Here is a 24,955-nt window from a genome sequence, read left to right as displayed (position 1 = left end):
GGCACCCTTGGTAATTTTTTTTCCAAACTGAAAATGTGGGAGTGCTCAACTATAAACTTGAATTCGGCTCTAAAATCTAAACATAAGACATTTGTGAAATGTAACTCACTGATGCCTTGTAGAAGTGAGTCATATTCTAGAGATGGAAAATTCACACAAATGCCAAAAAGCAAAATTTCCAGTCTCTTTGGTTTTATTATATTTTTATGGCTGGTCACTATTTGTTTCTTGATTTTCCTTGACTGCAGTAGAGTTTTTGGTGATTAATCATGCAGCAGCATCACTTTGTGGAGATACCCTGCTCTTCAATGGATACTTCAATGAATAAGTGAAATCATTAATAGCACAGATCATTTAGGCTCCGTTGCTGAAGGGTTTTATGTGATTGTACTACAATTGTGAAGGCATTATAAGCAAATTCAAGCTTTAGAGGGCAACACACTCACAAGGACAGCCAGCCATGGGGTAGCAGAGGTTGTGCACATCTGTCCTGTTTGTTTGTTTGGGTTTTTTTTTTTATATACACATGGACTCGGAGAGAGAGATTTAACAGCGCCCTGCCCTGTAATGAGGTCAAATCAGATAACTGGTTCCTCATGTGAAAATCGAGAGATCCTGCACAGTTTTGAATTTTGCCTTGCTTTGTTTTTTTAAGCCCCATATGGTATATTCAAAATAATATCTATGAATGTAAAACATAAAAATAAATGGATGGCAATGTGTTAAAGATTATAAAGTCTCTTTCTCAGAATAATCCAAACATGATTCTACTATTTCAACTGTACTGAGAGTTGAAAAACCCATAAATATGGAAACAAGTTTTATTATATTTTAATAAAACAGTCCATGAAATGATCAGCCTAAATGCAATACAGACAATCAGGTTCTCAAGGAAAGTCTTTTATATAAAATTGAACACAGTATATTTATATAATTCGATCATATTGCGTTATGGCCATCATGAGAGTCACTGAAATGGTCTTTCAATATAAATACATTACAAAAACAACAGGTAAAAATTAGCTTTACATACATTACACAAGCTTAAAGCTCTGTACACAGTTAATTACAAAATGAGCTTTCAGTGCATTCATGCTTTTCCAATCGACATCCATCAGATCAGATCAAATTAAATGGTCGAAAGAGATTCAGAGAAGTGTGCGGACAGCAATCAAAATCAGGCACATAATTCAGGGATCATTAATACACACAACCCTTCTCTGTAATCAACACGTAAGTTAAACATAAAATTGTACTTTTTCAATGAAGAAACATAGTATACTTCTTCATGTTAAGAGTGGTACATATTGTTTAATAACAAAACAGAAAATGATGCTTTTTGCATGTTTCTGTGTCATGAAATGAATACACTTAATTCTATTTTGACTCAAGACCATGTCTCTATCATCACTTACAGCATATTTCACCTTCATTCAATCAAAGTGCATATAAAAGTGATAATTTCATTTATCATACCAGTCATTAATTTAAAAAAAAGATATTATTGCCAATTCGTAATTTTGTCTTACAATTTATGTTTTAATATGTTATATATGTTTTTCTTTAAATTTAAAAATTTTAATATTTTTACTAGTAGTTTAGTTTTGGTTTAAATCATATTAGTAGCACCTGAATAAGAACTTTATAGCAGCTACAGTCATGAATGCGAATTCATTTCTCATGTCAACATTAGTTGGCAATATAGCCTCCTAGCTACAGTATAGAAGCTTACTGGGAATTATTTGGTAGGAATTGCATATTGCTAAATATTCTCAATCTGCTTTTAGCCTTGACAGTCTGTCAGTTGATGAGCTGCAAGGCTACAGTATGTTAGTGAACCAGACAGTCACACAGCTGTAAATGTTTCAAAACCGCTGAGCCCTTGTAGCGTGGAATCCGCATCATCATCAAAACATCTGGTCATGCATATGGGGAAATTGTATTTGTAATATACATATATATGTATGTGTGTATATATATATATATGTATGTATTTTTTTACGAATTTGTATTTCAGTCACAAAGCTTAGTAATCACAATTGGTTAAATCTGTTCAAAAGCAGTTTTAGAAATGTAGCTAATGTTTAGCTATATTTGCTTTTCTTTAGCTACCGTTTTGTTAGTTACTTTTAAATAATTCTTTTAGGAACTTTTTGAGAAAAATTACTTTGTTTGTCTGATTTATATTTTCTTTCTTTAATTTTCTTTTTTTTTGATTGATTCAAATCACATTTGTCCCTTTAGTGTCTCTCTTGTTCTCAGCCTTGAGGTAAGATATTTTGCTCTAGATAGAAATTCCATTTTTAAACCAGTTGTATAATGTCTGAAAAACATTCCTAACAAATATTGCACTGGAATTTTTACCTAATGAAAATTATATATAAGAATTTAATATTCACAAAGGTTTCCTGTAGTGAAATTGAGGTGTGTTAAAAACTGCAGACCATGTGATGTTATGACTGAATGCAGCTAACACATGTAAGCCCATGTGTTATTCATGTTTTATATCAGTAGACATTAAAAATAGAGTGCATTAATTTCTTTTTTTTTTTCTCGTATCAAATCTTGGCGTTCTTGCTAAATGTTGAAGACGAGTGAGGACAGGTAACCTCAGAGCTCTGCCCCTCTGATGGAGGTTGTGACTGTGTAACAAAACTGATCCCGGGGTTGTTCGGTTTAAACAGAGGCTGTGAGCTACTCAAAAATATTGCATATTTCCTCGGCATCTGCTAATATATAAAAAGAAGTTCATCTCCTTGACCGTGAGTTATTTTGAGCGATATTCTCTGCTGTAAACAAAACAGACAAAATCCACACAATCTCTCTCCACACAATCGAGTCTCAAAGAAAAGTTTCCTCATAGTGTTCACCAGGCTCCCCGAGTTCAGAGTCTCTGGATATTGATCTGACAACCTCAGAGAGGTCACTGGCTGCCCTGGTCACACTGTCATAAGATGGTGGTGAGGACATTAGAGTGTCCTCTGTGGTTTGTACAATCTCTACCTCCACAGGCCCATAGTGCTGTATCATGGAGGCTATCAGCCCCTGTGTTTCTGGAGCATTCTCCACATCCACCACAGTCTCAAAGTTTATTTGTCTGTAGAGGTATGACGCCTGTTTCACTTGCCGGCGCACCAGATGCCTCCTGTAACACCTCTGGATGATGATCGCGGACACCTCCTCCAGTTTGCGGCGCAGTGTGGAGGTGATAGGCTCGTGGGAAACCTTGGAGGGGTTTGTCATCATGAACTTCTCCTCCATTTGCTGCTTGAGGGCGTCCATCTCACCCGACTCTCCTAGGACACGCTTTGTGAAGGCAAACAAGATGTCCAGACAGTGGATCCTATCCCCACTGACCATAGGAAGGTCCATGGAGATCAGCTTGATCATGTTGGGCTTGGCGATGCGAAGCGGCTCTGACAAAGTGTCAGCAAAACTTGACAGCATGGAAAACTCAATGAACTGTGTGGCCTCAGAATCAAACTTCTCCCAAACCTCATAAAACATCTCAAAGTCATCCTCGCTCAGCGGTTCTGTACTTTCCTCTGTGGCAACGCTGAAGTTCTCCAGAATGATAGCTATATACATATTTACCACAATGAGGAAAGAAATGATAATGTAACTGACAAAGAAAGCTATGCCCACTGACGGGCTGCCACAGTTTCCCCGGGTGTTGGTGCCAGTGTTGACAAAGTTAACGTCACACTCATCTGGGGAGCTGGACATTATCGGACTCAGGAGGTTGTCCCAGCCTGCAGAAGTGCTGATCTGAAAAAGGCAGATCATACTATTTCCAAAGGTCTCAAAGTTAAACATATCGTCAATCCCATCTTGTTTTTTCACATAGGCAAAGTTCGCCATTCCGAAGATAGCATAGATGAACATGACGAGGAAAAGCAGGAGGCCAATGTTGAACAGTGCTGGCATGGACATCATTAAGGCAAACAGTAAAGTTCTTATTCCTTTGGCTGCGCGTATAAGTCGAAGTACACGTCCTATCCTTGCCAGTCTGATGACTCGAAACAGGGTCGGAGACACAAAATACTTCTCAATGATGTCTGCAAGGACAATTCCTGAAATGAGAGACAAGAATAGGTTTGTCTCATTTTACAATGATGCATTTAAATATATTTGAAATGAATGTTAATGTGGATTCGTGTCTACTGGATGTGTAAGTAGGCAACTGTTTGCGAACTGTTCACCATAACAATTTTATAAGGTGATAATATGACAATGTTGTGTTTACAGCTTTTCCCACTGCCCCCTGGTGGCAACAAAAAGAAAAAAATCTGTTGATTCAGCTCAAACTTTCATACATATTGTTATTTGTTGAACAGTATCCAGATGTTTATATTTTATGGCACGTGTTATTTGAAAAATACAGAATATTCAGATGTTTTGTGAAAAAAGAAAAAAAAAAAAAAAGAAAGAAAACAAATGTTAAATGATCTTCTGCTCACAAACAACCAATACTACTGAAAAATATAACACCCTTGGCAGAGGTGATAGTTAGTGGGTTATCTCAATTTTGCAGCGTGTATCTACCTACCCACAATAGAGAGAATTATCACCACAAAATCAAAGATGTTCCATGCAACTGTGAAGAAATAACAACGGAGGGCAAAGAGCTTGATCAGACATTCGGTGGTGAAGACCACGATAAAGACCAGGTTGATCTTGTTGAGGACGGACTCCATGCGCTCTGACTGCTCGTCTGTTTCCACCATCATGGTCACCATGTTGACGATGATAAGCATCATGATCATGATGTCAAAGGCTTGCTTGGACACGAGATCGAAGAAGAAGGCTTGGAGAATGTTCTAGGATTAGGAAAACAAATGGTGTTTCAGTCAGTGAGTAGAACATTGTTAGTATGCTATCGACTACGTTAGCAGACACGTCAATATGCAGGATTAGGGGTTATTAATGCAATATGAAATTTGAAAAAACAAATATATATATATGTGTATATAAATAGGTATGTGTATGCATATAAATATATATCAAAATATGTTGTAAAAATGTAAAAAAAAGAGTCAGTGTTTGAAAAATGTGTAACACTTGAGATTATTTTACCGCAGGCCTTGGTATTGGCTTTTGTGGCTTTTTAGATCCCAACTTCTTCATAGCGTTGTAGTACTTCTTCTGTTCTTCAGTCATGAAGATGTCCTGTCCACCTAAGTATAGGCAAAAACAGCTCACATTATTTTAAAAAAAAAAAAAAAGTAAAATAATTTATCTTGTTCAATGTACAACAGGAGGTGGTAAAAACAGGTTGTTCCATACAGATCTGACTCATATTTGGTTTTTTTGCGGTAAGTATTCCCATGACAGTGTCATTATTTGTCGTACAGGTGTTGTCAAGAATTTCATTCAAATACCAAGTGATCCAGGCCTGACATCTGCCTTGTTAATACTCATCTTTCTTTTCTGCTGATTGAAATTGTCAATAATGACACCGATGAAGAGATTGAGGGTGAAGAAGGAGCCGAATATGATGAAGACGACAAAGTATAGGTACATGTAGAGGTTGGTTTCTCTGATGGGCTGTTCCTCCACCTGAAAACAAACCGTTTTGTAAGTCCTTACTGTAATGTTTATGATATACTGTAAGATGTTTAAATGCAAAGACACACTTACTCCTCTTGAATCAACAGCTGCATGCATTATCTCCATCCATCCTTTAAATGTAGCCTATAACACAATACAACATTACACAACATTACTGTTTGGGCATTGCATTGTGCCGTGAGCTATTGACTTTATCTATTGAAAAACAACAATACAAACTCATCTCAACTTGTATTGTGATCATATTAATTCTTCATGACACAAGGAAAACATGGTTCCTAAGATGAAAGTGTGCTGGACAGATTTGACAAACTGGAAACAGGGCAGCAAAGGAAACCCACCACTTGCAGAAGGGAGAGGTACCCGAGTCCCACATTGTCGAAGTTGACCTTCACTTTTGTCCAGTAGAACTGGGTGTCATTCATGGCGAGGCAGTCAGACTTGTTGTTGACTACAGTGACACTGTGGATGAAGCCCGTTCTGTTCACACACTTTCCAAACTTGCCGGCAAACAGGTTGACTCCCATGATGCTGAAGATGAGCCAGAAGATAAGACACACGAGCAGCACATTCATGATGGAGGGGATTGCTCCTATGAGAGCGTTCACGACCACCTGATGAGCAACAAACAAGAAATAGCTCAGTCTCACAGCAACGAGTTACTCTATTAGTGTTGTGACATTGACTAAATCTCTGATTTCTTTATGGCTATTCAGTCAGATTATCAAGCTAGTTTTCTATTTAGTTTATTATCCATTTAACTTAATAATCCAAATCAACTACATTTTAAGGGTTAGTCCAGTCAAGTAGAAACATGCCTGTGCCATGTCCAGTAGTGCTGTATTTTTAAGCTTCTTAATTATGACTAAACAAACCAAGTCAGCCGTGCTAGCAGCTCTCTGAGGCTGTATTTAGGCATATTTGTCTTAACAAAACTTCATGACAATCCATCCAGTTGTTGTTGAGACATTTCACTGAAAAACACAAATGAGATATTTCAGCCTGGACCAAAGTGGTGGACCAACCAGCTGGCCTTGCCACTCCTAAAACCACTCTGGCTAAAAACTATCATCATCACACAGTGGAAATCCCATATCCTCGATCTAACAAATTTAATGGGAATGTTTTCCTAACTAGGAGATTGAAAACACACCCTGTTTGGTGGAGGAAATAATCCTGATATTAATCAGGAAGATAGCAGTCAACAGAAAAGTGTTTCAAGGAGAACATGTAACATCAGAGAAGAACACAAATCATATTTCTCACCCTCATGCCCTCAAATCTGGACAGAGCTCTGAGAGGTCTCAAAGCCCGGAGGGTCCTCAGGGACTTGATGGCAGCAAAGTCGGAATATCCCAGTGAATTTGCCACCAGGCTTATCAGGGACACCTGTATGGAGTACAGAAAGGCATTTGGACAGTCAGAATCACCAAAAGAATTCAAATGTCTATGTTAATCAATGTTCAAGTTTAAACCCTTGGGGGGAAAGTAGCATTATTTTTTATAGTACATAAGGAAGTCCAAAACATTGTGAAAAATGCTGAATAAAGCAATATAACATACATAATTTTTTCAACACATTAGTCAAGGAACTGCATATATTTTCTGAGCATTTACGTAACTTTTAAAGAAACAGCATAATTAGAAATCATAAAAGACTGGTAGAAAACATCTAACGAGCCATATTTTAGTTTTTGTGTATTTTGGGACATTCCACAGTTAGGAACACAGTTATTTGATTTTTGAGGTTTAGATTTGGTTTGGTTGTTGTATCACCTTTTAGCAAATTTAGATTTCCACTCTATTCTACATCCAAAACAGACAAAACAAAATGGTATTCCGCTGTTGAATGACCCTTGGATGACAGCTATGAATGAAAATGGCATGATATAAATGAAAGAAACAAGAAATCCATGTTATGATTGATGATGGCAAAACACAGACAAGTATGCACATATGAACACAGAGTGTCCATGCATGCATACTCAGCTATATATGCATATAAAATATGTATATATATCAAATAGAGTGAGTTTTATAAAGAATTTATATCTGTCTTTGCCAAATTTGTTTCCCAATTTGCATCCAATTGATCCAATAATTTAATTAAAAACAATTTGGGCTAATAAGGTCCCAATGGTCTGTATTTCTTTATAAAAGTCTATTTACAGATGTGTTTATCCAATATATCTAAAGAAGATACTCAAAAATAATTCTCAGGACTAGAGCAGTCTTTGGCTCCACAAGACTACAGACAAAAAATACAAAAACACGATAAAACAAAAGTAAGGTGGTACTTTTTATAGAGAGAACGGAAAGGTACTGTAGGTTGTTGCAATGATCAACAAGATTTGTAATTTCTTTAAAAACAGACATAACAAATAACACTCAGTGCATGAATTAGACACAACAGTTAAGACATGAAAGCAAGTGGTGCATTTCTAAATTGCAAAAAAGATTAATAATGTCTAATGTTTTTAAAGGTTTAGTATGCTGTGTCAACCACAAGATCTTCTGTAGATAAACCTCAGAGTACATGGCACTGCATTTATTTTTGATATAAAAGCCAAGGTCCTGAAGTAACTGATTCAATGAATGACTGTTGAATAAAAATGTATCATGTTTCATAGGAAATGTATTTGTTTGGAAACAAGACAGTGGCTTTTGATATCATAACAGAAAGCACTTACGAGTGAAGAAACACAGAAGCATTTGTGATGCAGATGCAAGGTCCAATCCCATTCCAGCCCATACTTACCTGGGACCTCCTAACTACAACTTACCCTAACAATAGAGCGGTCTGTGGCAATCTGTGTAACAGCAGGTGAAATCAGAGGAAACATCAGGCCTCGGGCTGCACGCCTCGGGCACTTTGGACGGCTACACACTATACAAAGTGTAACGTGACTCTGATCACTGGAGCACTCTTTTAATTTGTCTGGCGTAAAAGCAAATGTAAAATTGTACAATTTAACAACTGTTTTGTGTGTGAATAAGCAATCTGTACGTTTCAGTAGTGTAGAGGCTGTTTCAAATAGGAATGAGAGATGGTGGGTTTAGCACAATATCAATCAAGAAAGTGGCCAGCTATTGTAAAGTATAAATGAACTGTCAAGTGCTTTCCTGTAAGTAATATGACACTTACCAAGCTGTAAATCCCACAAAAATGACAAGCTACATTCAGCTACAATGAGAGGCATAGTTCAACCTGAATTCTCAACATGTGATTTTTAATAGCATCCTTTCATGTTGCACGATAAAAACATATGAGCTACAGAAATATGTTCACTTACATCCACGATAAGAAAGTCGAGCCAGCACCAGTAGTTGGTGAAATATTTCTTGAAGCCATATGCAATCCACTTGAGGAACATCTCAAGCACGAAGATGTAGGAGAAGACTTTGTCGGCATACTCCAACACCACCTTAACGACTTTTCTCTTCTCAATGTAGATGTCCTCAAATGCCTGCAGCGGTGGCGGAACAGCAGTGTGAGAAAACACAACTTCATCAAATCACTGCCACACCACTACTGTTGGTTGAACATAAAAATACACCTGTCTGAAAAAGTTCTATGTTTTGCTTTGAAGGTGTCAGAAGGTGCACTGATAATTCAGAAGCCAGTTATTTTAGATATAAGAACTTTGCATTACAGTTTTTCAGCCACCTCAACGCCTCCAATGAGAAAACAAACTGTTATCACCACTGCAGGAATGTTGTTATTAAACTTCAGCCGTTAAGCACCACAACTATGGGGGTAATATTATCATCGGGGCACTAAACAAAGCTGGCATTAGACGATCAAGTAAAGAAAGCAGAAATTACAATCCAACTTCTAGGAGTTTTCTGATATTAGCCTATTGGTTGCAGAATTTAAAAAAAACAATTTTGAGGCCCACTGTTTTTTCTTATGATGCAAGCTCTTTGTAAGTTTTTCACTTATAAATGGTCTGGGTTTTTGTTCAATAGCCAGTCAAAGTATTTACCTTCAGTAATTATCTAAATATAGTAGTTTTTACTGTTAGTGGCGAGTCCGCCATTCCTGCAAAGGATTCAGACTGCCTACCTATGCACAAGAAATTGGCAGAAAACAAGGTATGTAATCCAGCGTTACTGTTTGTAATTTTATGTCAGGAGTATCAGCCTCCCTGTACTGTATGAAAGTATCTATTAAGTTACTACTGATGCAAACTCAACATTTGCGAATGCTCACAGCATGAGTACTGACTGACTTCTGCAATGTAAACACATACACCAGTTGCTCTTTCTGACAAAGGAGCTGCTCAATGAGGGTTTGCTGCCTACACAGTTGTGAGACCTGTAGTATAGAACCACACTTGCTATTACCACTAGGAACCATGGGTGTTGTCTTATCAACCAGGGCTGAAATCTTGAAGACTGGAAAAACAGTTGCTTTAAATTGATTCAAAAATAAATATATTTTATGATTATTTTATTTTTTTTAAATGGTACCTAGCAGCCTTACCAGGGCCCCGCTGCTGAGCAGGATCATGAAGATGATGAAGGTCTCAAACCAGCTATGTTCCACGATCTGGTAGCAGGTCTTTCTCAGCCTCCACCAGGCCTGGCCCAGGCCACGGCTGGTGTTGATGTCACAGCACTGACAGTGCCTCATGCACACTGAGAGGTAATGTGAAAACAAACCAGCACACATGATGTCACATGAAGGAACAACTTACGACCACTTTCATAAAATAAAAGTGGGCAGTAGCTTAAAACCTATGGTACAGTATGTTAACAGTTGTACAGTTATAATTCTCAGATCTAATGAAAATTTATACTCACGTTCTGGGAAGCATTCCTCCGGCTCCATACTCTCTTCATCCAGCTCTGATAAGTTGTCTATCTCATCTCCAGGCTTCCTCAGGTCCACTGTGCTGCCCTCTGACAGGCTGATCTTCTCCTGAGGAATGAGAAGTTTCACTGTTACCAACCAACTTACAGTATATTAGCTGTTAACTGTAGGTCCATTATCTACTAGGCTGCCAACTGCGCCTTTCTCCTGCACATGGACTGATACTAAGTTGTAATACATGTACACCTGCACAAAGTAACTAAACACCTGCTGTTACATCACTGATTGGGGTGTGGCCAGAAGTCCCATATGCTTATAAATTTCAACCCAAACAGAAAAGTGCGGCAGCATTTTTCTCCTCTGTATTCAGTATGGATTTATCCAATCAAAGCCCACTCACCTAGACACACCGCCTTGCCTTTCAATCTCTTCTGAGCCTTAATACAATTTTGATCAGATTTTCATGTGTTGTAACAGCAACATATTCAACATGATTTATGGGACAGAGGTGCAGTTTCAATCCTATAAAATGGTATGAAGTCTAATCCAGCATTAAAGAGCATCCACAGGACCTGGAGACAAGATTATCCGCGTTACCATCTTAGTGTTTAAAAACAGAGCAGAGAGAATGTGCACTGATGGCATTTTGATGAGTCAAGATTCTATATAATAGCAGGATCAGCGATAATTGCCACATATATTTGACTGCAATACATGTACACAATAGGCTGATTGCTCTTTGTTCTGTAAAGTTAGCGGCAATTTTTTAATTATTACAATCTCAAAAACATTTTTCTTGTGTTTAAAGCTGTCCATGTGTTAAATTTATCCTCTCTTACTGCTGAGCAGCTGCTGATGGCCAGTTAAGCTGATGGAGGGCTGGAGGAGTTTTTTTTTTTCCCCCCCTCCACATTTCCATTCTCCCTCATGCCTAATTCTGGTGTGGTGTGGAGTTGAGCATGGCAGGGAAAGAGGGTGAGAGAGTGCCAGACTGCAGCCCGTTCAGCTCAGCCTGGCCCTGCCTGGCTCTGCTCATATGTGTCAGTTTAATCTGCTCTGCAGGGCCTGGCTCCACATCTGGCCTGCTGCTGTCTGCCTGCCAGAGAGGACAGGGCAACAAACCCCTGACCCCCAAGGCATTCAGTGATGGAGAAATAGAGGAGAAACAGGAAGGGAGAAGGAGAGTAAGGAACAGAGTAAGGTACAAACAGGGAGGTTGATAAAGGTGGACTCAGAGAGAAGTTTACTCAGTCCATACACGTGTTAGAGAGGGATTGTAAAGTGGTTATACAGTCTAATGGGTCAGAGACAACATTAGCACCTGAATAAATAATAATAAATAAATTATACTCCAAGTTATTTGTTCTACCGTTACTGAAATAGTCAACATTCATAACTATTTATTTAAACTTTGCTTGATTGACATCTCCTGTAGAGATGGTATAAGCTACACCTTTAACATACTCAGTAGTGTATGGATTTCAGTATAGCTCTGCTCAGCAAGTAGAAAATGTCCAAACACCTTTGTGGGTGTGCAGGGCCTTTTAATGTTGGTGCAGTCCCTGAGATTATAGGCCTTTTTAATAGCAAACATTTTGACCTGTCACAATGTCACCAGTGACAATGAGCAGCCTTTATAATACCAGGACCCTGAAACTGAAGCAGCTAAATGGAATTTAGCCATTATCACTTTTAATATTTACACCTGTGCTTTGTCTTCTGTGTCAATGGCCTATTGAGAGACCTTTTCAGGTCAAGTGCAAAATTCTGAAAACCTTTAGTCAATGTTTTTTAGACTATCTGATCGAGACTAGGGTTCATGGAAAGGGGCTGACTCAGCTAAGCAGCACCTGATGACATGCAGAAAGGTGGCTAATGACAGCATTTTATCAGCATAATAACATGATAATAATGTCAAAATGGCTGTGGTAGGAGACACTGAAGCCACAACTGGTTGAGGGAATGTTGGATCTCTGTAAATAGAACTATAAAGAGTACAGTCTAGACTTGCTCTATATGAAAAGTGCCCCGAGATGACCCCTGTTATGATTTGGCACTACATAAATAAAACTGAATTGAAATTGAATTGAGTGTAGTTATTCACTGACCGCTAAAGTTTAGGTAACTCCAAATACATAAACTGTCCCTGCATCATCTCTTCCAAGCATTTTCTGTAAACAAAAGTATGCTCTTTATCATTTGGCCATTAAACCTATGTTGTTTATTAGGGCCATCCTTTCTTCGCACAACTCAGCTTTCTGAGAAAACTTTGCCAGATGTTCACTGCCGGATGTCACATTAACTATTAATAACTCAAACCGAAATAAAACATCTGGATTCCCAAGTAACATTTGTCCTGCCAGGGCACTAGTCTCCATCAGAGTTCACCTTGTCTGCTTGACAGATTAACAGCTTATGTATCCGGAAAGCCTCCACATCCGCATCCATTTCACAGCCCAACCCCACCTCTACCACACCCTATGTCCCTCCCCCATCATCTCATAAACCCCTAACCATGTTTAACTTCTGAATGACATGAACAGCAGCAAATCAGAATTGGAGGACTGGAAACTGATTGGATTCTTGGTGGATGTAGCTCACTTAAAACTAAAAGCCAAAACAAACACCGAGCTGAACTGCTGAATCCTTTCAGATACATTTCTAGTACATTTGCTGGCAACATCTTGGGCACAGAGCCAGGAAACAACCTGCCACTAAAATCATGCAAGCCGCCCTCCTAGTCCCAGGATCTCCATTATTTAAACATGCAGAACTACCTATTTTTTTTACACTTGTACTGTAAACAATTTGTCATTGACAACCAAACCACTCACTTCTGGCCACAATCCAGAACTGCAACATGCAGCAAGCAGAGCAGCATGTGATTTAGTGTTGGTAGATAACCTCTAAAGGCCATTAGTGTACAGGACAGTAAACCATGAGGTTAGGTTCCAGGCCTATTAAAACATGTGTTTCTAGATATGACAAACTCACCGGCTTGATGTCTTCATCCTCTGATGACTCTGAAATCTCCTCCTCTTCGAGAAACTCCACATCTGACTCTCCAGGTGCGATTGGAACAATGACAGTCAGGTTTGGGTTGGTCATGTAACTGTCCTCCTCTGGGATGATGTATTTCTCTCCATAGCGTCCAAAAATTCCCCCATTGCTTTCTACGTGATTGCCAACCAGCTTGATGGCCTGACTAGCCTCTTTGGCCTTCTGCTTTCGACGCTTCAAGCTGCGGTTGTAGAGGTCCACGACGCTCGTGACGAGCCAGGAGACACCGGAATGGATACGGGCGATGGCGATCTGGATGTTATTCAAATCACCGTCTTCATCTGGGGCTGAGAGGTTATCAGAGCTGAAGGAGCTGAGCAGCAGGGCCAGAAAGAGATTCAGCACCTGTTCATGGACAGATTTTATGTTACATTACATTTCATTTGGAGAAATTATCAGAACATTGTTATCATTTAAAGCCATTTCACCTGAATGTGGAATAAAATGCTGTATTTACATTGTATTTATGTGAACATTTACCTTTCTTTACAGATCAGAGGATGGTTTGGCCTGTAAACTTAAGGATAATTGCACCTAATGCACAACATGATATCCCATATATTTTGTCAACACTGGCAAATCCTGCATTGTAAATACAAAAAGGATATTCTACCCAGATATGCTGTAACACATTGTATGGCTTTGGGCGCTTTCAGCTACCCTGAACTAAAGTTTTCAAGCATCTACTCCCAAATAATCTGTCTACTTGGTTAGAGAGCTGCAGCATCAAGCACATCTCTGCACTGTATTTGTGTGTGTGTGTGTGTGTGTGTGTGTGTGTGTGTGTGTGTGTGTGTGTGTGTGTGTGTGTGTGTGTGTGTGTGTGTGTGTGTGTGTGTGATGTTTGTGTGTGTGTGTACTGCCTGTGTGCATTTGTGATGAAGTTGGTAAGGATCATCTTTAGCCACTGAGCCAGTAAGAGATGGGGAGCATGAGCAGATGATTAGTGATGAATGCCCTCCGACCTTCTCACCCCTGAGCATCCTGAATAATCCCTTGGATAAACAGCTTTCCCACAATTCATGTGCAAAGGAGGCTTCTGTGCATTAAACTCCATAAGGAGCATTGTTGTGATCTGGTCCTAACAAGGCAATAGTCACTGAAAGTGTCTGTATCCAGCAGGTGTAAAACAGAAGAATCTGCTCGTGTCCTCTTTGGGTTGTTTCATCACTCCTTTCTCATTGCTGTTGAAATGGTAGAGTTAAATCTTTTGAGAGAATAGCCTATTTAAAGCTGTGATGTGTATTTAGAGAGTTAGAAAGTGTAAACTGGCCTGAAACCATCAGGCGATAGATGATACAGTCCTACTGTGGTAGAGTAGACAGGGAATTTTGCAAGTGACCATTCACTAAGCCCCATCCCATTAGTTACTGTTGCTACTCCTCAATCTTTGTGCTCTAGCATGGCACATAATGCAGTTTACAAAAATAACCGTGGCAGATTTAACACTCAAAACTCATGGTAATTTCTGACCCAATGGGTATTCAATTTTATCCAGCAGTAAACGAAAGCTCCTCTCTAGACAGTGAACATGGATATTTTTGGCTGAAAAGATGACTGTCATTTGTAAGCTTCTGCCAATGATAAAACTCTGAGTTGGATGAAAACTTTGTCTCCAGCTGATGTTTTAATGTTTCCTACTGATTTGTTTTAAATCAAAGGCCTGTGAAAGGGTCTTAAATATGGTCATGGCTATTATACTATGCTAAAAGCTTAAAGCTGTATGGCCTTTGCCTTTGGAAATAGGTTACTACTGTAGGCAGTAAGCTAGCCTGGCATGCTAACGTTTGTAGCTTACATTAGAAAATATAAATATACTGTTTAATCCATTCCATACACTTTTGCTATTGTGTTTTGGAAAGCTGATAAAAAAGACAGCACCCTCCCAACTCTTTAGATTTTGACAAATTCTCTGGTTGGGTCGTAAAATGTCTTATAATATTAGGAAATGTTTTTGAATTTTTGTTGCTGTATACTGTATATTGTCAAGAAATACATAACCTATGAGAAACTGCTACTTTGCATCCATAGATATTGTGGTTAACATAGCAGTCCATAGATGTGCATGAAAATCAGTTTCAGTCATCATCTTGGCAAAGACCATGAAAAAATAGCAAGTTAACCAAAAAGGTTTTACAACTTTTCTATCAGACAGATACATTTCAGAGCATAGGATTAAATGCAGAACAAACTAGCATTTAATGGCAGAGGGAACAGAGGGCATAATGGGAACAGGTGTTTGAAAAATATCCAACAGGAACTACACACTCAAAGCCTCGTTGCTCCATTTTTTTTAAAAGCCTGTCAGGGTTTTAAAACGGTTATGCGACAGAACTGAATTGATTGTGGTGCAGATGATGCTCATATTTCAATGTATAATACTACTCTACTATGCTTCTCTTGTTTGGGCTTAGATAAAACATATTTCCCGCTAATTCTTGTTAGAGTCAGGCCAGGAATCTAAATGTAGCCTGAGTAAAAATAGGAAGAAAAGAAATCCTGAAAAAAGATAATAATAATAAAATATAAAAAATGTATTTTGCTCACTAAAGCAGAAATAGTATTAAACAGACTTCAACGCTACAACCTGTGATTTTATACATTTCTAAAATGAGCACTAATATGATACCAAATTCTAAGTAAAACTACGCTGACTATAAATAAATGCCGTAATTGCTGGCCGCTCCTACCGTTGAGTTTGTCTGTTGTGGCTACTGTTTGCATGACAGCATGTGCAGATAATACATATATGACTAAGGAGGGATCACAGATTACAGGTTATGTGTTGCCCAGACTTGATCTGTTTTGAAGTCCGCTAATGCTAATCTGCAAGACAGTTAGCATGGCGCTGTGACATAACCACTTCCTCATTGTTAAGCGCGTGTGCAAGACCGCTGTGGAAAAATGCACAAACCATTGTAGCCACACAGATATCAAGAGTTCGCAAAATTTATCACAACGAGGCACCAATCACTTTTCAAGTAGGTCGCATCCTCATAATAAGGAATCACCAGTCGTCGTTGGTTCAGCGTAATCCCTGATTACTTGTGACATCATCATTTGGATTTGACAGTATTTACAGTTGGTTGCTTTGACGTGCAGTTGAATTTCTCTCTAGGCAGACTTCTTGTTATCATATACTGTTGAAGGACAAGGCTGGTAGCACTCAATAAAATGCAATATTTTTGTAATTGCCAATTAATCCAATGAAAAGACCAACAGGATTAAACTATAGTGCCTGTGTTCATCATAATAAAGGAACATTTCACCCAGTGCAGCACTGCTGCTCATTGATGTGTTTTTATAGCTTTTAGACAACAATGGGGGTTTATGGGACAGTGGAACAAGCTGAGTAATAGTTGTTAGTAGGATCAGCTCATTGTTGCTTTTGGTCTTTCATGGGATTTGTTGACAGCAAGAAATATATATCACGAAACTTATCTTTAAACAAAGTATAGCTTTTAAATCATAAAAATGTCCAATTTAGTACTCACCACCAAGTTCCCTATCACCATGACCAACATGAACACCAGGATGCAGAGGGGCTGCCCTGCCACTTCCATACAATCCCACATGGTCTCGATCCACTCACCACACAGCACCCGGAACACGATTAGGAAAGAGTGGAAGAAGTCTTTCATGTGCCAGCGAGGTAGCTGGCAGTCCATGGAGATCTTACACACACAATCCTGATAGTTCTTGCCAAACAGCTGCATGCCCACCACAGCGAAGATAAATACAATGATAGCCAACACCAGCGTCAGATTTCCCAGAGCTCCCACAGAGTTGCCGATGATCTTGATGAGAGTGTTGAGAGTTGGCCAGGACTTTGCCAATTTGAAGACACGTAACTGTCGAAGAGAAAAAAGTGAAGAAGACAAACAATGTTGAATCTTTACAAGAATCTGAGCCTGATGTTGGATCATAAAATATTTTAGTTTCCTGAATTGAATCCTTTCGCAATATTTGAACCAGTTTTATGTTGTCAGATGAGTGTTATGAATGAGATGAGTGTGATAACTTTCTAATTGTTAGGACTGATTCAATTGTTGACCGAAAATGCAATGCTGCAATTTACACATAATGAAATGTTATTGATACTTTTTCACACAGTATTAATTTTATTTTAATTTCCTATATTAAAATGTGTCATCCAGCATTAGCCTTATACTGTATGTCAATTGCCCTTGATTTGTTGTATTTGTAAAAGAAATGCAAAGACATGCAATGGAAAAACTAAGAGTGATAAAACTTTTTTTTTTTTTTTTTTTGTAAATGCACAAGTGAGAGTGAAAGATTTACCAGTCTGAAAGACCGCAGGACAGACAGTCCCTCTACATTGGAGAGCCCCAACTCCATTAGACTGAGGCAAACGATGACACCGTCAAAGATGTTCCAGCCCTGTTGGAAGTAATAATAAGGGTCCATGGCAATCAGCTTCAGCACCATCTCAGCTGTAAAGATCCCTGTAAACACCTGGAAAAAACAGAGTGACAGTAACAAGTGAGAGGTGGAAAAAGTATCAAAATATCCTATTTACCATAAAGCTTAATTTACTGAATACACAACACACTATGGAAAGCCAAGGAGGCCACAAACACTTGAATCACCATCCTGAGTCATGCATTGTCAGCACTTGGATATATTGACAACATTTTATTAATATGTTGACAATGCGTAGACAGCATGTTGTTAAGTTTTTAAACATATTAACACAATGTCGTTAACTCCTCAAATATTCGTGCAATAACGTGTCAATTTGGGGTTAACATGCACACAACATGTTGACAATGCGTGACTTCAGATGTCAATTTAAATTTTTTTGGTGTCCTTGGCAATTCCTAACAAATGTGTGAATTCATCCATGTATGCAGACACCCAACGTAGCATAACAGAAATGCATGTCCACGTCTGTTTTTGGACTATATTTACACCTTACATCTTTCCTCAAGTTTACATGACTAGGGTAAAGATCAAAGTGCGCTTGATTAAGCAACCGAATGAAAATAATACCAAGAATACACAATATTACAATATTAAGAAAACAAAAAACATAAATAGAACAAAAAAAGGAGGAGCTGGAAAACATTGCTAGAGAGAGGGACATCTGGACTACCCCGGATAACCGGCAGAAAATGGAGAGGTGGATGGAAAACCATTGCCGAGCAATGAAGAGTAATCACTTGTTCAATAACTGACAACTTTCCAACAAATTAATGAAACTCTGATCAAATTTTGGGGAGATCCTGCAGTTAACACACAGAAGAGCAGTAAAAAAAAAAAAAAGAAAAGCTGTATGGGGTAGGTCAGAAATAGAAAAGTATTAATTCCATTTGTCTTCTTTTAAGTATGTTTTCAAACTTGTAGACACTAGCAGGGTCTTTAATTTGCCAGTAGGGGGAGATGGCAAAGTACAAATGAGGGTATCAGCCCCACCTCGCTCTAAAAATACTCCTTCTTACCAAGGATAATCACAAATAGTTTAAAGTAGAACCTCTGACCAAAGCTCATCATTTGACCTCAAGTCCAGTTCAGCATCACTGGCTATAAAAACACAGCTGTCTGATAAAGAAATACATTCTATGAGTGACTGTAATCTGTCAGTAGTAAAGAGGAAACTCTTTGATTTCTTCTCCACTGCTCATCTACCACCTAACAACACTTAAAATAAAGTGTGCTAAATGCTGGATATCTGACCACTCCTATCATTGAAACCCCACTTACCAGATTGCCCACTGAGAGCATGGTGTTGAACTCATCAGTCATGGGGTAGTGCTCCAGGGCCATGAAGAGGGTGTTCAGCACAATGCATACAGTGATACCTAGATCCAGGAATGGATCCATCACCATGAACTTCACCCACTCCTTCATCTTCAGCCACCAGGGGCAGCAGTCCCATATCAGGTACTTCTTGGCAAATGTGTACCAGCAGGGATGGCACTTTTGCCTCGACTCTTCCAGCTCTGCAAAGAGACGCCAAGGTGAACTATTCAACCTCAGACTTTTTTGTTATATTCCCCCTTGAAAAGTACAACTCAGAGTTTTATGGTAGCTTTAAACTGTAATAGGTCTCTAAGTCTAAACATACTGAGAATTACAAGAGCAACCTTTAAATGAATAGTTTGTCATTTCAGAAAATATTAGATAAGAACATCAATACCAATTTCATGTCTGTCGTTTGTACTCTTCATTAAACAAAGGATATTTAAAGTCTTAATTATTAAGCTTTAGAGGTGCTGGTAGGTGGAATTTTTTTACGTTCAGACAGAGCAATTTCCCCCCCTCTCCGGTCTTTGGGCTAAGCTAAGCTGACGGGCTGCTGGTTAGAGCTTCATATTTAATGGACAGATATGAGAATGGTGTCAATCTTCTCATTTAACTTTTAGCAAGAACGCAAATAAGCATATTTCCCCAGTTGTCAAACTATTCCTTTAATAATCAAAAGGACTCACCATCCATGGCATCACTGAGGAAGCTGACAGAGCTTAGTCCTCTTTTCCGGTGCACCGCAGGTGGATCGGTCACTGTCGGGGAAGGCTGGAGGAGAGGTCTGGGGACTAGGTCCTCTGCACTGGTGGGCTTCTGGTAGAGAGAAAACACCGAAAAAATAAATACAAGGCTTTCTTCACTTTTGTAGGATTTTCTAGGTACACTCTGGCTTCTATCACTCACTGTGTCATCTCGGACCCTCTCCATGCTGTAAGCAGGCATGAAGGTGGGAGTGTGCAAGCCCACTGTGGTGACTCCATTCTGGTCCAGGGAAATGTTGAGCCGACCGTTGACGGTGAGGCTGGGGGTGAAGACTTGGGAGCAGTGACTCCTCACGCTGCCCGTCCTTCTCTTCCAGGGTGTTGCTGTTGAACTGGCACGACTCCTGAAGGCGTCCCCATGAACGCTGTACTCATCATCCCCAAAGTCAGCCTCCGAGTTGTTGCGTGCCCGGAAAGAGCTGAAGATGCTGTTCTGGCTTCCTCTCCTGGTGCTGAGAGGGTGAGCTGAGAGTGTGGCCAGCAGAGGGTGGACTGGCAGGGGAGACAGAGGAGGCTAAAGAGACACAGAGGATACATAAGCTCTGATGGCCAAGAACATCAAAGACTATTAAGAGTGCGATTGTTAAGTGATGTACCATTGGCTCGTCCACTGGGTCAAACTTCTCCTCAGCAGCTTCCTCTGCGGTTTCCTCTGACAACGTCCTGTGAGATCTTCTCCTTCTGCTGCTGCTTCGTCGTATACTTCCTGTCTTCAGACAAAATGGAGACAGTTCTGGGGATAACACAGAGTCTGTCTCCTGGGCTTGTCTCTTTGCTGCCAACTACACACAGAAAATAAATGATGTTAAAGGGTATTATCTTTTTTTTGTCCTAAGTTGAAAGCACACATAAACACATGAAAATCCTTGCTGACTGGTTGCGATGCACCTACTCTTTGTTCTCGTCGAAGGTGCTCCATAGCCAGCTGAAACTCTCTCTCTTTCTGCCAGGCTTCAGCGATGGTTGCCTGATTCTGCTCCTCATAGGCCATGGCCACCACAGCCAGGATAAGGTTGACTAGGTAGAAGGAGCCAAGGAAGATCACCAGCACAAAGAAAACCATGTAGGTCTTCCCTGCTGAGCGCAGAGTCTGAAGGAGCAGACATGAAGTCAGCAAAAGCAAATTCACATGTTAAAGTCAAATGCCAGTCTTCTGAAAACCTGTCATGTTTTCATAATTTTGACATAATGTACTGTATGGTTATGATGGAAAACATTTTACTCAGTAATTTTATTGCTGAGGTTTGGGGACTTGGAACAACAGACAGTCTACCAATCAAAGGTAAACAAATCCTACAAGTTTTACTCTATTTATATAAGTTCATTATTCAGTCTAAAAATTAAACCAAAGTACCTGTAATAAACATTATAGGCATTCATTGCATTATAAAATGTAAATAAAAATTTAGAGTTCAGAGAGTTTGGGTAATAACTTTACCAAACGGCCTTTCTTTACAGTGTAGTTTATAGTAAGTGGTATAAATAATATTGAGAGTTGTTTATATTTTCCCTGACTTGTCTTGTTGCTGGCCCTTATGCAAGCATAATGTACATGTACTACATTGTGCAATTATGTCGAGATACTGTCCTCAATTAACCTTATACAGCTGCGTTATTTATTTATTTACTGGACACTTTGGGTCAGCGAAACAAGCTGTCAACTCAACAATTACATATTATCACTGTTTAAAGTTTTTACGGCGAAAATGTTAGCAAACGCTTGTTTATTAACACTTCCAGCAGATAGCATTCATTTAAAATTGTGTTTTTGGCTACTTAGCAAATGTTCAATATTCACTCTCCTTTTACCTCTGTTTTTTGTCCTCTAACTCTAGAGAAAAATACTTGGCTCTTTAGCTGCTAAATGCTCCACTATGTTCACCAGCTAGTCGCTAGTCAAGTTTTTTCACTGACAACAACTTCCTACTGCTGCTGGAGTTTGTGAGGGGGGAAAAATATGGATTATTATTAATCGAGGGGAGTAACAAATCAACACAGATATGTAACTAAAGATATAAATTAAAAAACATATATTCAGAAAACGCACCTGATGGAACAGTTTTTCCCAGTAGTCTTGTGTCATGAGTCGGAAAAGAGCCAGAAAAGCCCAGCCGAAAGTATCAAAACTGGTGTAGCCATAGTTTGGATTTCTTCCTACTTTTAGGCAGTCAAATCCATCTGGACACTTCCTGTAATGCACAAACGGTGTAAAGGCAGAAGACAGATGATTGCAGAACAGGACTGATAAACAAATGCTGTGCACAACTGAATCAAAAGCAGCTGGGACAGATATAGCTGTGTTAGCGTGCAGGCTGCTTTACCAGAGTTAAAAACATCTCCAATACCTACATGTAGCCCTGTGGCCTTTGACTCCACAGGGGAGAGAAGCGGATGAGTCAGTAAGTACATACACTGCTATCATCACCATTATTTCAACTGAAGAGGGCACTTGAAATTCATTCCAGGCAGGAGCACTAAAATGCACTGAAGCAAAAGGGATTACACTGAGCCAGATGGATATCAAATTGCAGTTCAAAAATTTTCGATGCCTCCATCTCTGATCTTCATTGTCAGCATAGTGGCATTACAGCAAATATTTAAGTCCAGCAGCTGAGAACAAGCTGGACTGCCATGTCAATCTGAGTGCTGAATAATTTCATAATGGCTGGGAAACAGCTGGGCGAGAGAGCGCTGCTGCGAGAACAGCTGTAGATCTCACCAACGGGCCAGCCAAGCAGGAATGCTCACTAATATCTAGCAGTGAGGACAGAGGAGGCTGCGTGAGGCCAGCGACATCTTCCTGTCAGGCTGTTCCCTCCCTCTGTTGCACTGCTCAACCAGTCATCAATATGTTCCTCTCTTTCGATCAATACGACAAAACATACAAACACAAAGAACCTGCAGACACTGCAAGTATTGTCCTCAAGGACGGCACGGTTTTGCATATTTTAGCCCATCAACTATATCATGTTGTTTTGTGATTACATTACATTATTGTTAACCATTTCAAACCATTTCAAAGCACACCATATGGTTTATAGATTGATGTCCTACCTTCAAGGAAGCTTTCTTAAAAATATGAATTCCTAAGTTCCAAGTAGGGACATTTGAAAAAAATATTCTTTTTGTTGTATTCAAGGAAACGCTGTCAACCTTTGTAATGTTAGAAAAATGACTAATTTCATGACACAGCATGTGAGTTTGATCCAATTTTTTTCTTTTCCGGATTAGTTCACTGTTCAAGTCTTTGCATGTTTTTGCATTACTGCATTCTAGAGCTGATGACTCCAATTGATCAACAAAATAGTAATCTGCACATATTATCATTTATTGATTCATCTATGAAGTCAATTTATATGCAAAAATACCAAACATTCCTTAGTTCAAGCTCCTCAGTTGTGAGGATTTGCTGTGTTTCTTTTTCTTTTGTTACAGTAAATGGAAAACCTTAAGGTGTAGAACTGACGACACCTTGGGCTTTAGGAATCTGTGATGGGCATTGGTATTTTATAGATACATGTTAAACGATTAATATGCTTAATCAATTGATGATTAATCAATGATTAATCAATAATGAAAAAAAATGTTAGTTGCAACCCTATTTATTTCCATTCTATATAAGTAAAGTTAAAAAAAAAAATTTTAAGTTAAAACATGGGCTAAGCATTCAAAACGTGCTTTAAGTAACTGTAACTTTTTAAACTAAAAAGTAAGCACAGTGACTCCTATTTAAACGTTAAACATTTTACCATTTATTCAGATTGTCATGCTTGAATTAATTTTCTCAGGAATTTCTAATTGTAAGTCACGTTACCCTTGGCTGCCTAACATGCAATGCCCACAATAAAGACTCCTACTACTAATGTTGTGGTTGCTAATCTTATTACCATACTGTTAGCCATTGCTGTCACTTAAACAACTATATGACTGTGAGACTTCTCTTGCAATTAGATGCTGCCGTAAAAAACAAAGCACCTGTTCGGCTAATGCCCCACAGGTTTCTGTAGTAACTGCCCTGGAGACTGCACTTGCATGGGTTTAGCCTGAATTAGCACTCCTCAAGGAGAGCTGCTGTGCCACATGTACTCGCTGTGGGGTCTGATCTGCCTCCACACTGACAACGTCCACAGGCAACGTCAAGCACTGATGGCTGGGTACAAGGAAGACCAGAAAATGTAGTTGTTCTAGTGTTTTCCTTCCAATAGTGTATTACTTTGTACTCATTAGCGAAAAAATAGAGTTGGTAATACAGTGCAGTGTATTACTAAGGATTAATATTCATACTAATACTGGGTAGAACCTCCCTTTGCTGTCAAAACAGCCTCAGTTCTTCATGGGTCCATGGATTCCTGCTGTTGATCTGCATGCCTCAGTAGAAATCCACATTTATCAGACCAGGCTATGTCTCTCCAGTCTTCAACTGTCCAGTTTTGGTGATCCAGTGCCCACTGCAGCCTCAGATTTCTGTTCTTGGCTGACAGGAGTGAAACCCGAGGTGGTCCTCTGCTGTTGTAGCCCATTCATTTCAAGGTTCGACATGCTGTTCATTCTGAGATGCGTTTCTGCTCACCACAGTTGTAAAGAGTGGTTACCTGAGTTACCCTAGCCTTTCTGTCAGCTCCAACCAGTCTGGCCAATCTCCTCTGAGCTCTCTTGTAAACAAGGCCTTTCCATCCACAGAACTGCTGCTCACTGGATGTTTACTATTGTTGCTCGTCTGGCACCAACATTCATGCCATGGTCAAAGTCACTAAGATCACATTTTTTCCTCCATGATCCCCATGATGTTTGATGTGAACATTAACAGAAGCTCCATACCTGTATCTGCATAATTTGATGCATTTTACTGCTGACACATGATTGGCTGATTGGATAATTGCACAAATGTGCAGGTTTACAGGTGTTCTTAATAAAGTGCTTGGTGAGTGTACAAATCACATGTATGTTACATCAAACTAACCCATTCTGTAAAGTTTTT

The 24,955-nt window shown here is 39.2% G+C and overlaps 1 protein-coding gene across 1 annotated transcript in view; it reads right to left on the bottom strand.

The window, feature by feature from the left end:
* Positions 1-1,521: 1,521 nt before the first annotated feature.
* The window catches only part of LOC120798554 (sodium channel protein type 4 subunit alpha B-like), a 43,493-nt gene continuing 20,059 nt past the window's right edge, over positions 1,522-24,955 (bottom strand). The window contains exons 9-27 of the mRNA XM_040142909.1: positions 22,025-22,166; positions 20,870-21,067; positions 20,574-20,759; positions 20,120-20,491; positions 19,900-20,029; positions 19,172-19,410; positions 17,750-17,923; positions 16,942-17,298; positions 13,382-13,792; positions 10,378-10,495; positions 10,058-10,212; positions 8,865-9,038; positions 6,838-6,960; positions 5,913-6,185; positions 5,641-5,694; positions 5,418-5,559; positions 5,077-5,177; positions 4,550-4,820; positions 1,522-4,073 (exon numbers count right to left, since the gene is read on the bottom strand). Coding sequence (XP_039998843.1) covers positions 2,842-4,073; positions 4,550-4,820; positions 5,077-5,177; positions 5,418-5,559; positions 5,641-5,694; positions 5,913-6,185; positions 6,838-6,960; positions 8,865-9,038; positions 10,058-10,212; positions 10,378-10,495; positions 13,382-13,792; positions 16,942-17,298; positions 17,750-17,923; positions 19,172-19,410; positions 19,900-20,029; positions 20,120-20,491; positions 20,574-20,759; positions 20,870-21,067; positions 22,025-22,166 — 4,852 coding nt within the window. The 3' untranslated portion in view covers positions 1,522-2,841. The remainder of the gene's footprint in view (positions 4,074-4,549; positions 4,821-5,076; positions 5,178-5,417; positions 5,560-5,640; positions 5,695-5,912; positions 6,186-6,837; positions 6,961-8,864; positions 9,039-10,057; positions 10,213-10,377; positions 10,496-13,381; positions 13,793-16,941; positions 17,299-17,749; positions 17,924-19,171; positions 19,411-19,899; positions 20,030-20,119; positions 20,492-20,573; positions 20,760-20,869; positions 21,068-22,024; positions 22,167-24,955) is intronic.

This window comes from Xiphias gladius, chromosome 14 (genome assembly GCF_016859285.1).
Source record: "Xiphias gladius isolate SHS-SW01 ecotype Sanya breed wild chromosome 14, ASM1685928v1, whole genome shotgun sequence".
In the NCBI taxonomy this organism is placed as follows: Eukaryota; Metazoa; Chordata; class Actinopteri; order Istiophoriformes; family Xiphiidae; genus Xiphias; species Xiphias gladius.
Note: the sequence above shows the minus strand (reverse complement) of the source record. Positions and strands in the feature narration are given on the sequence as shown.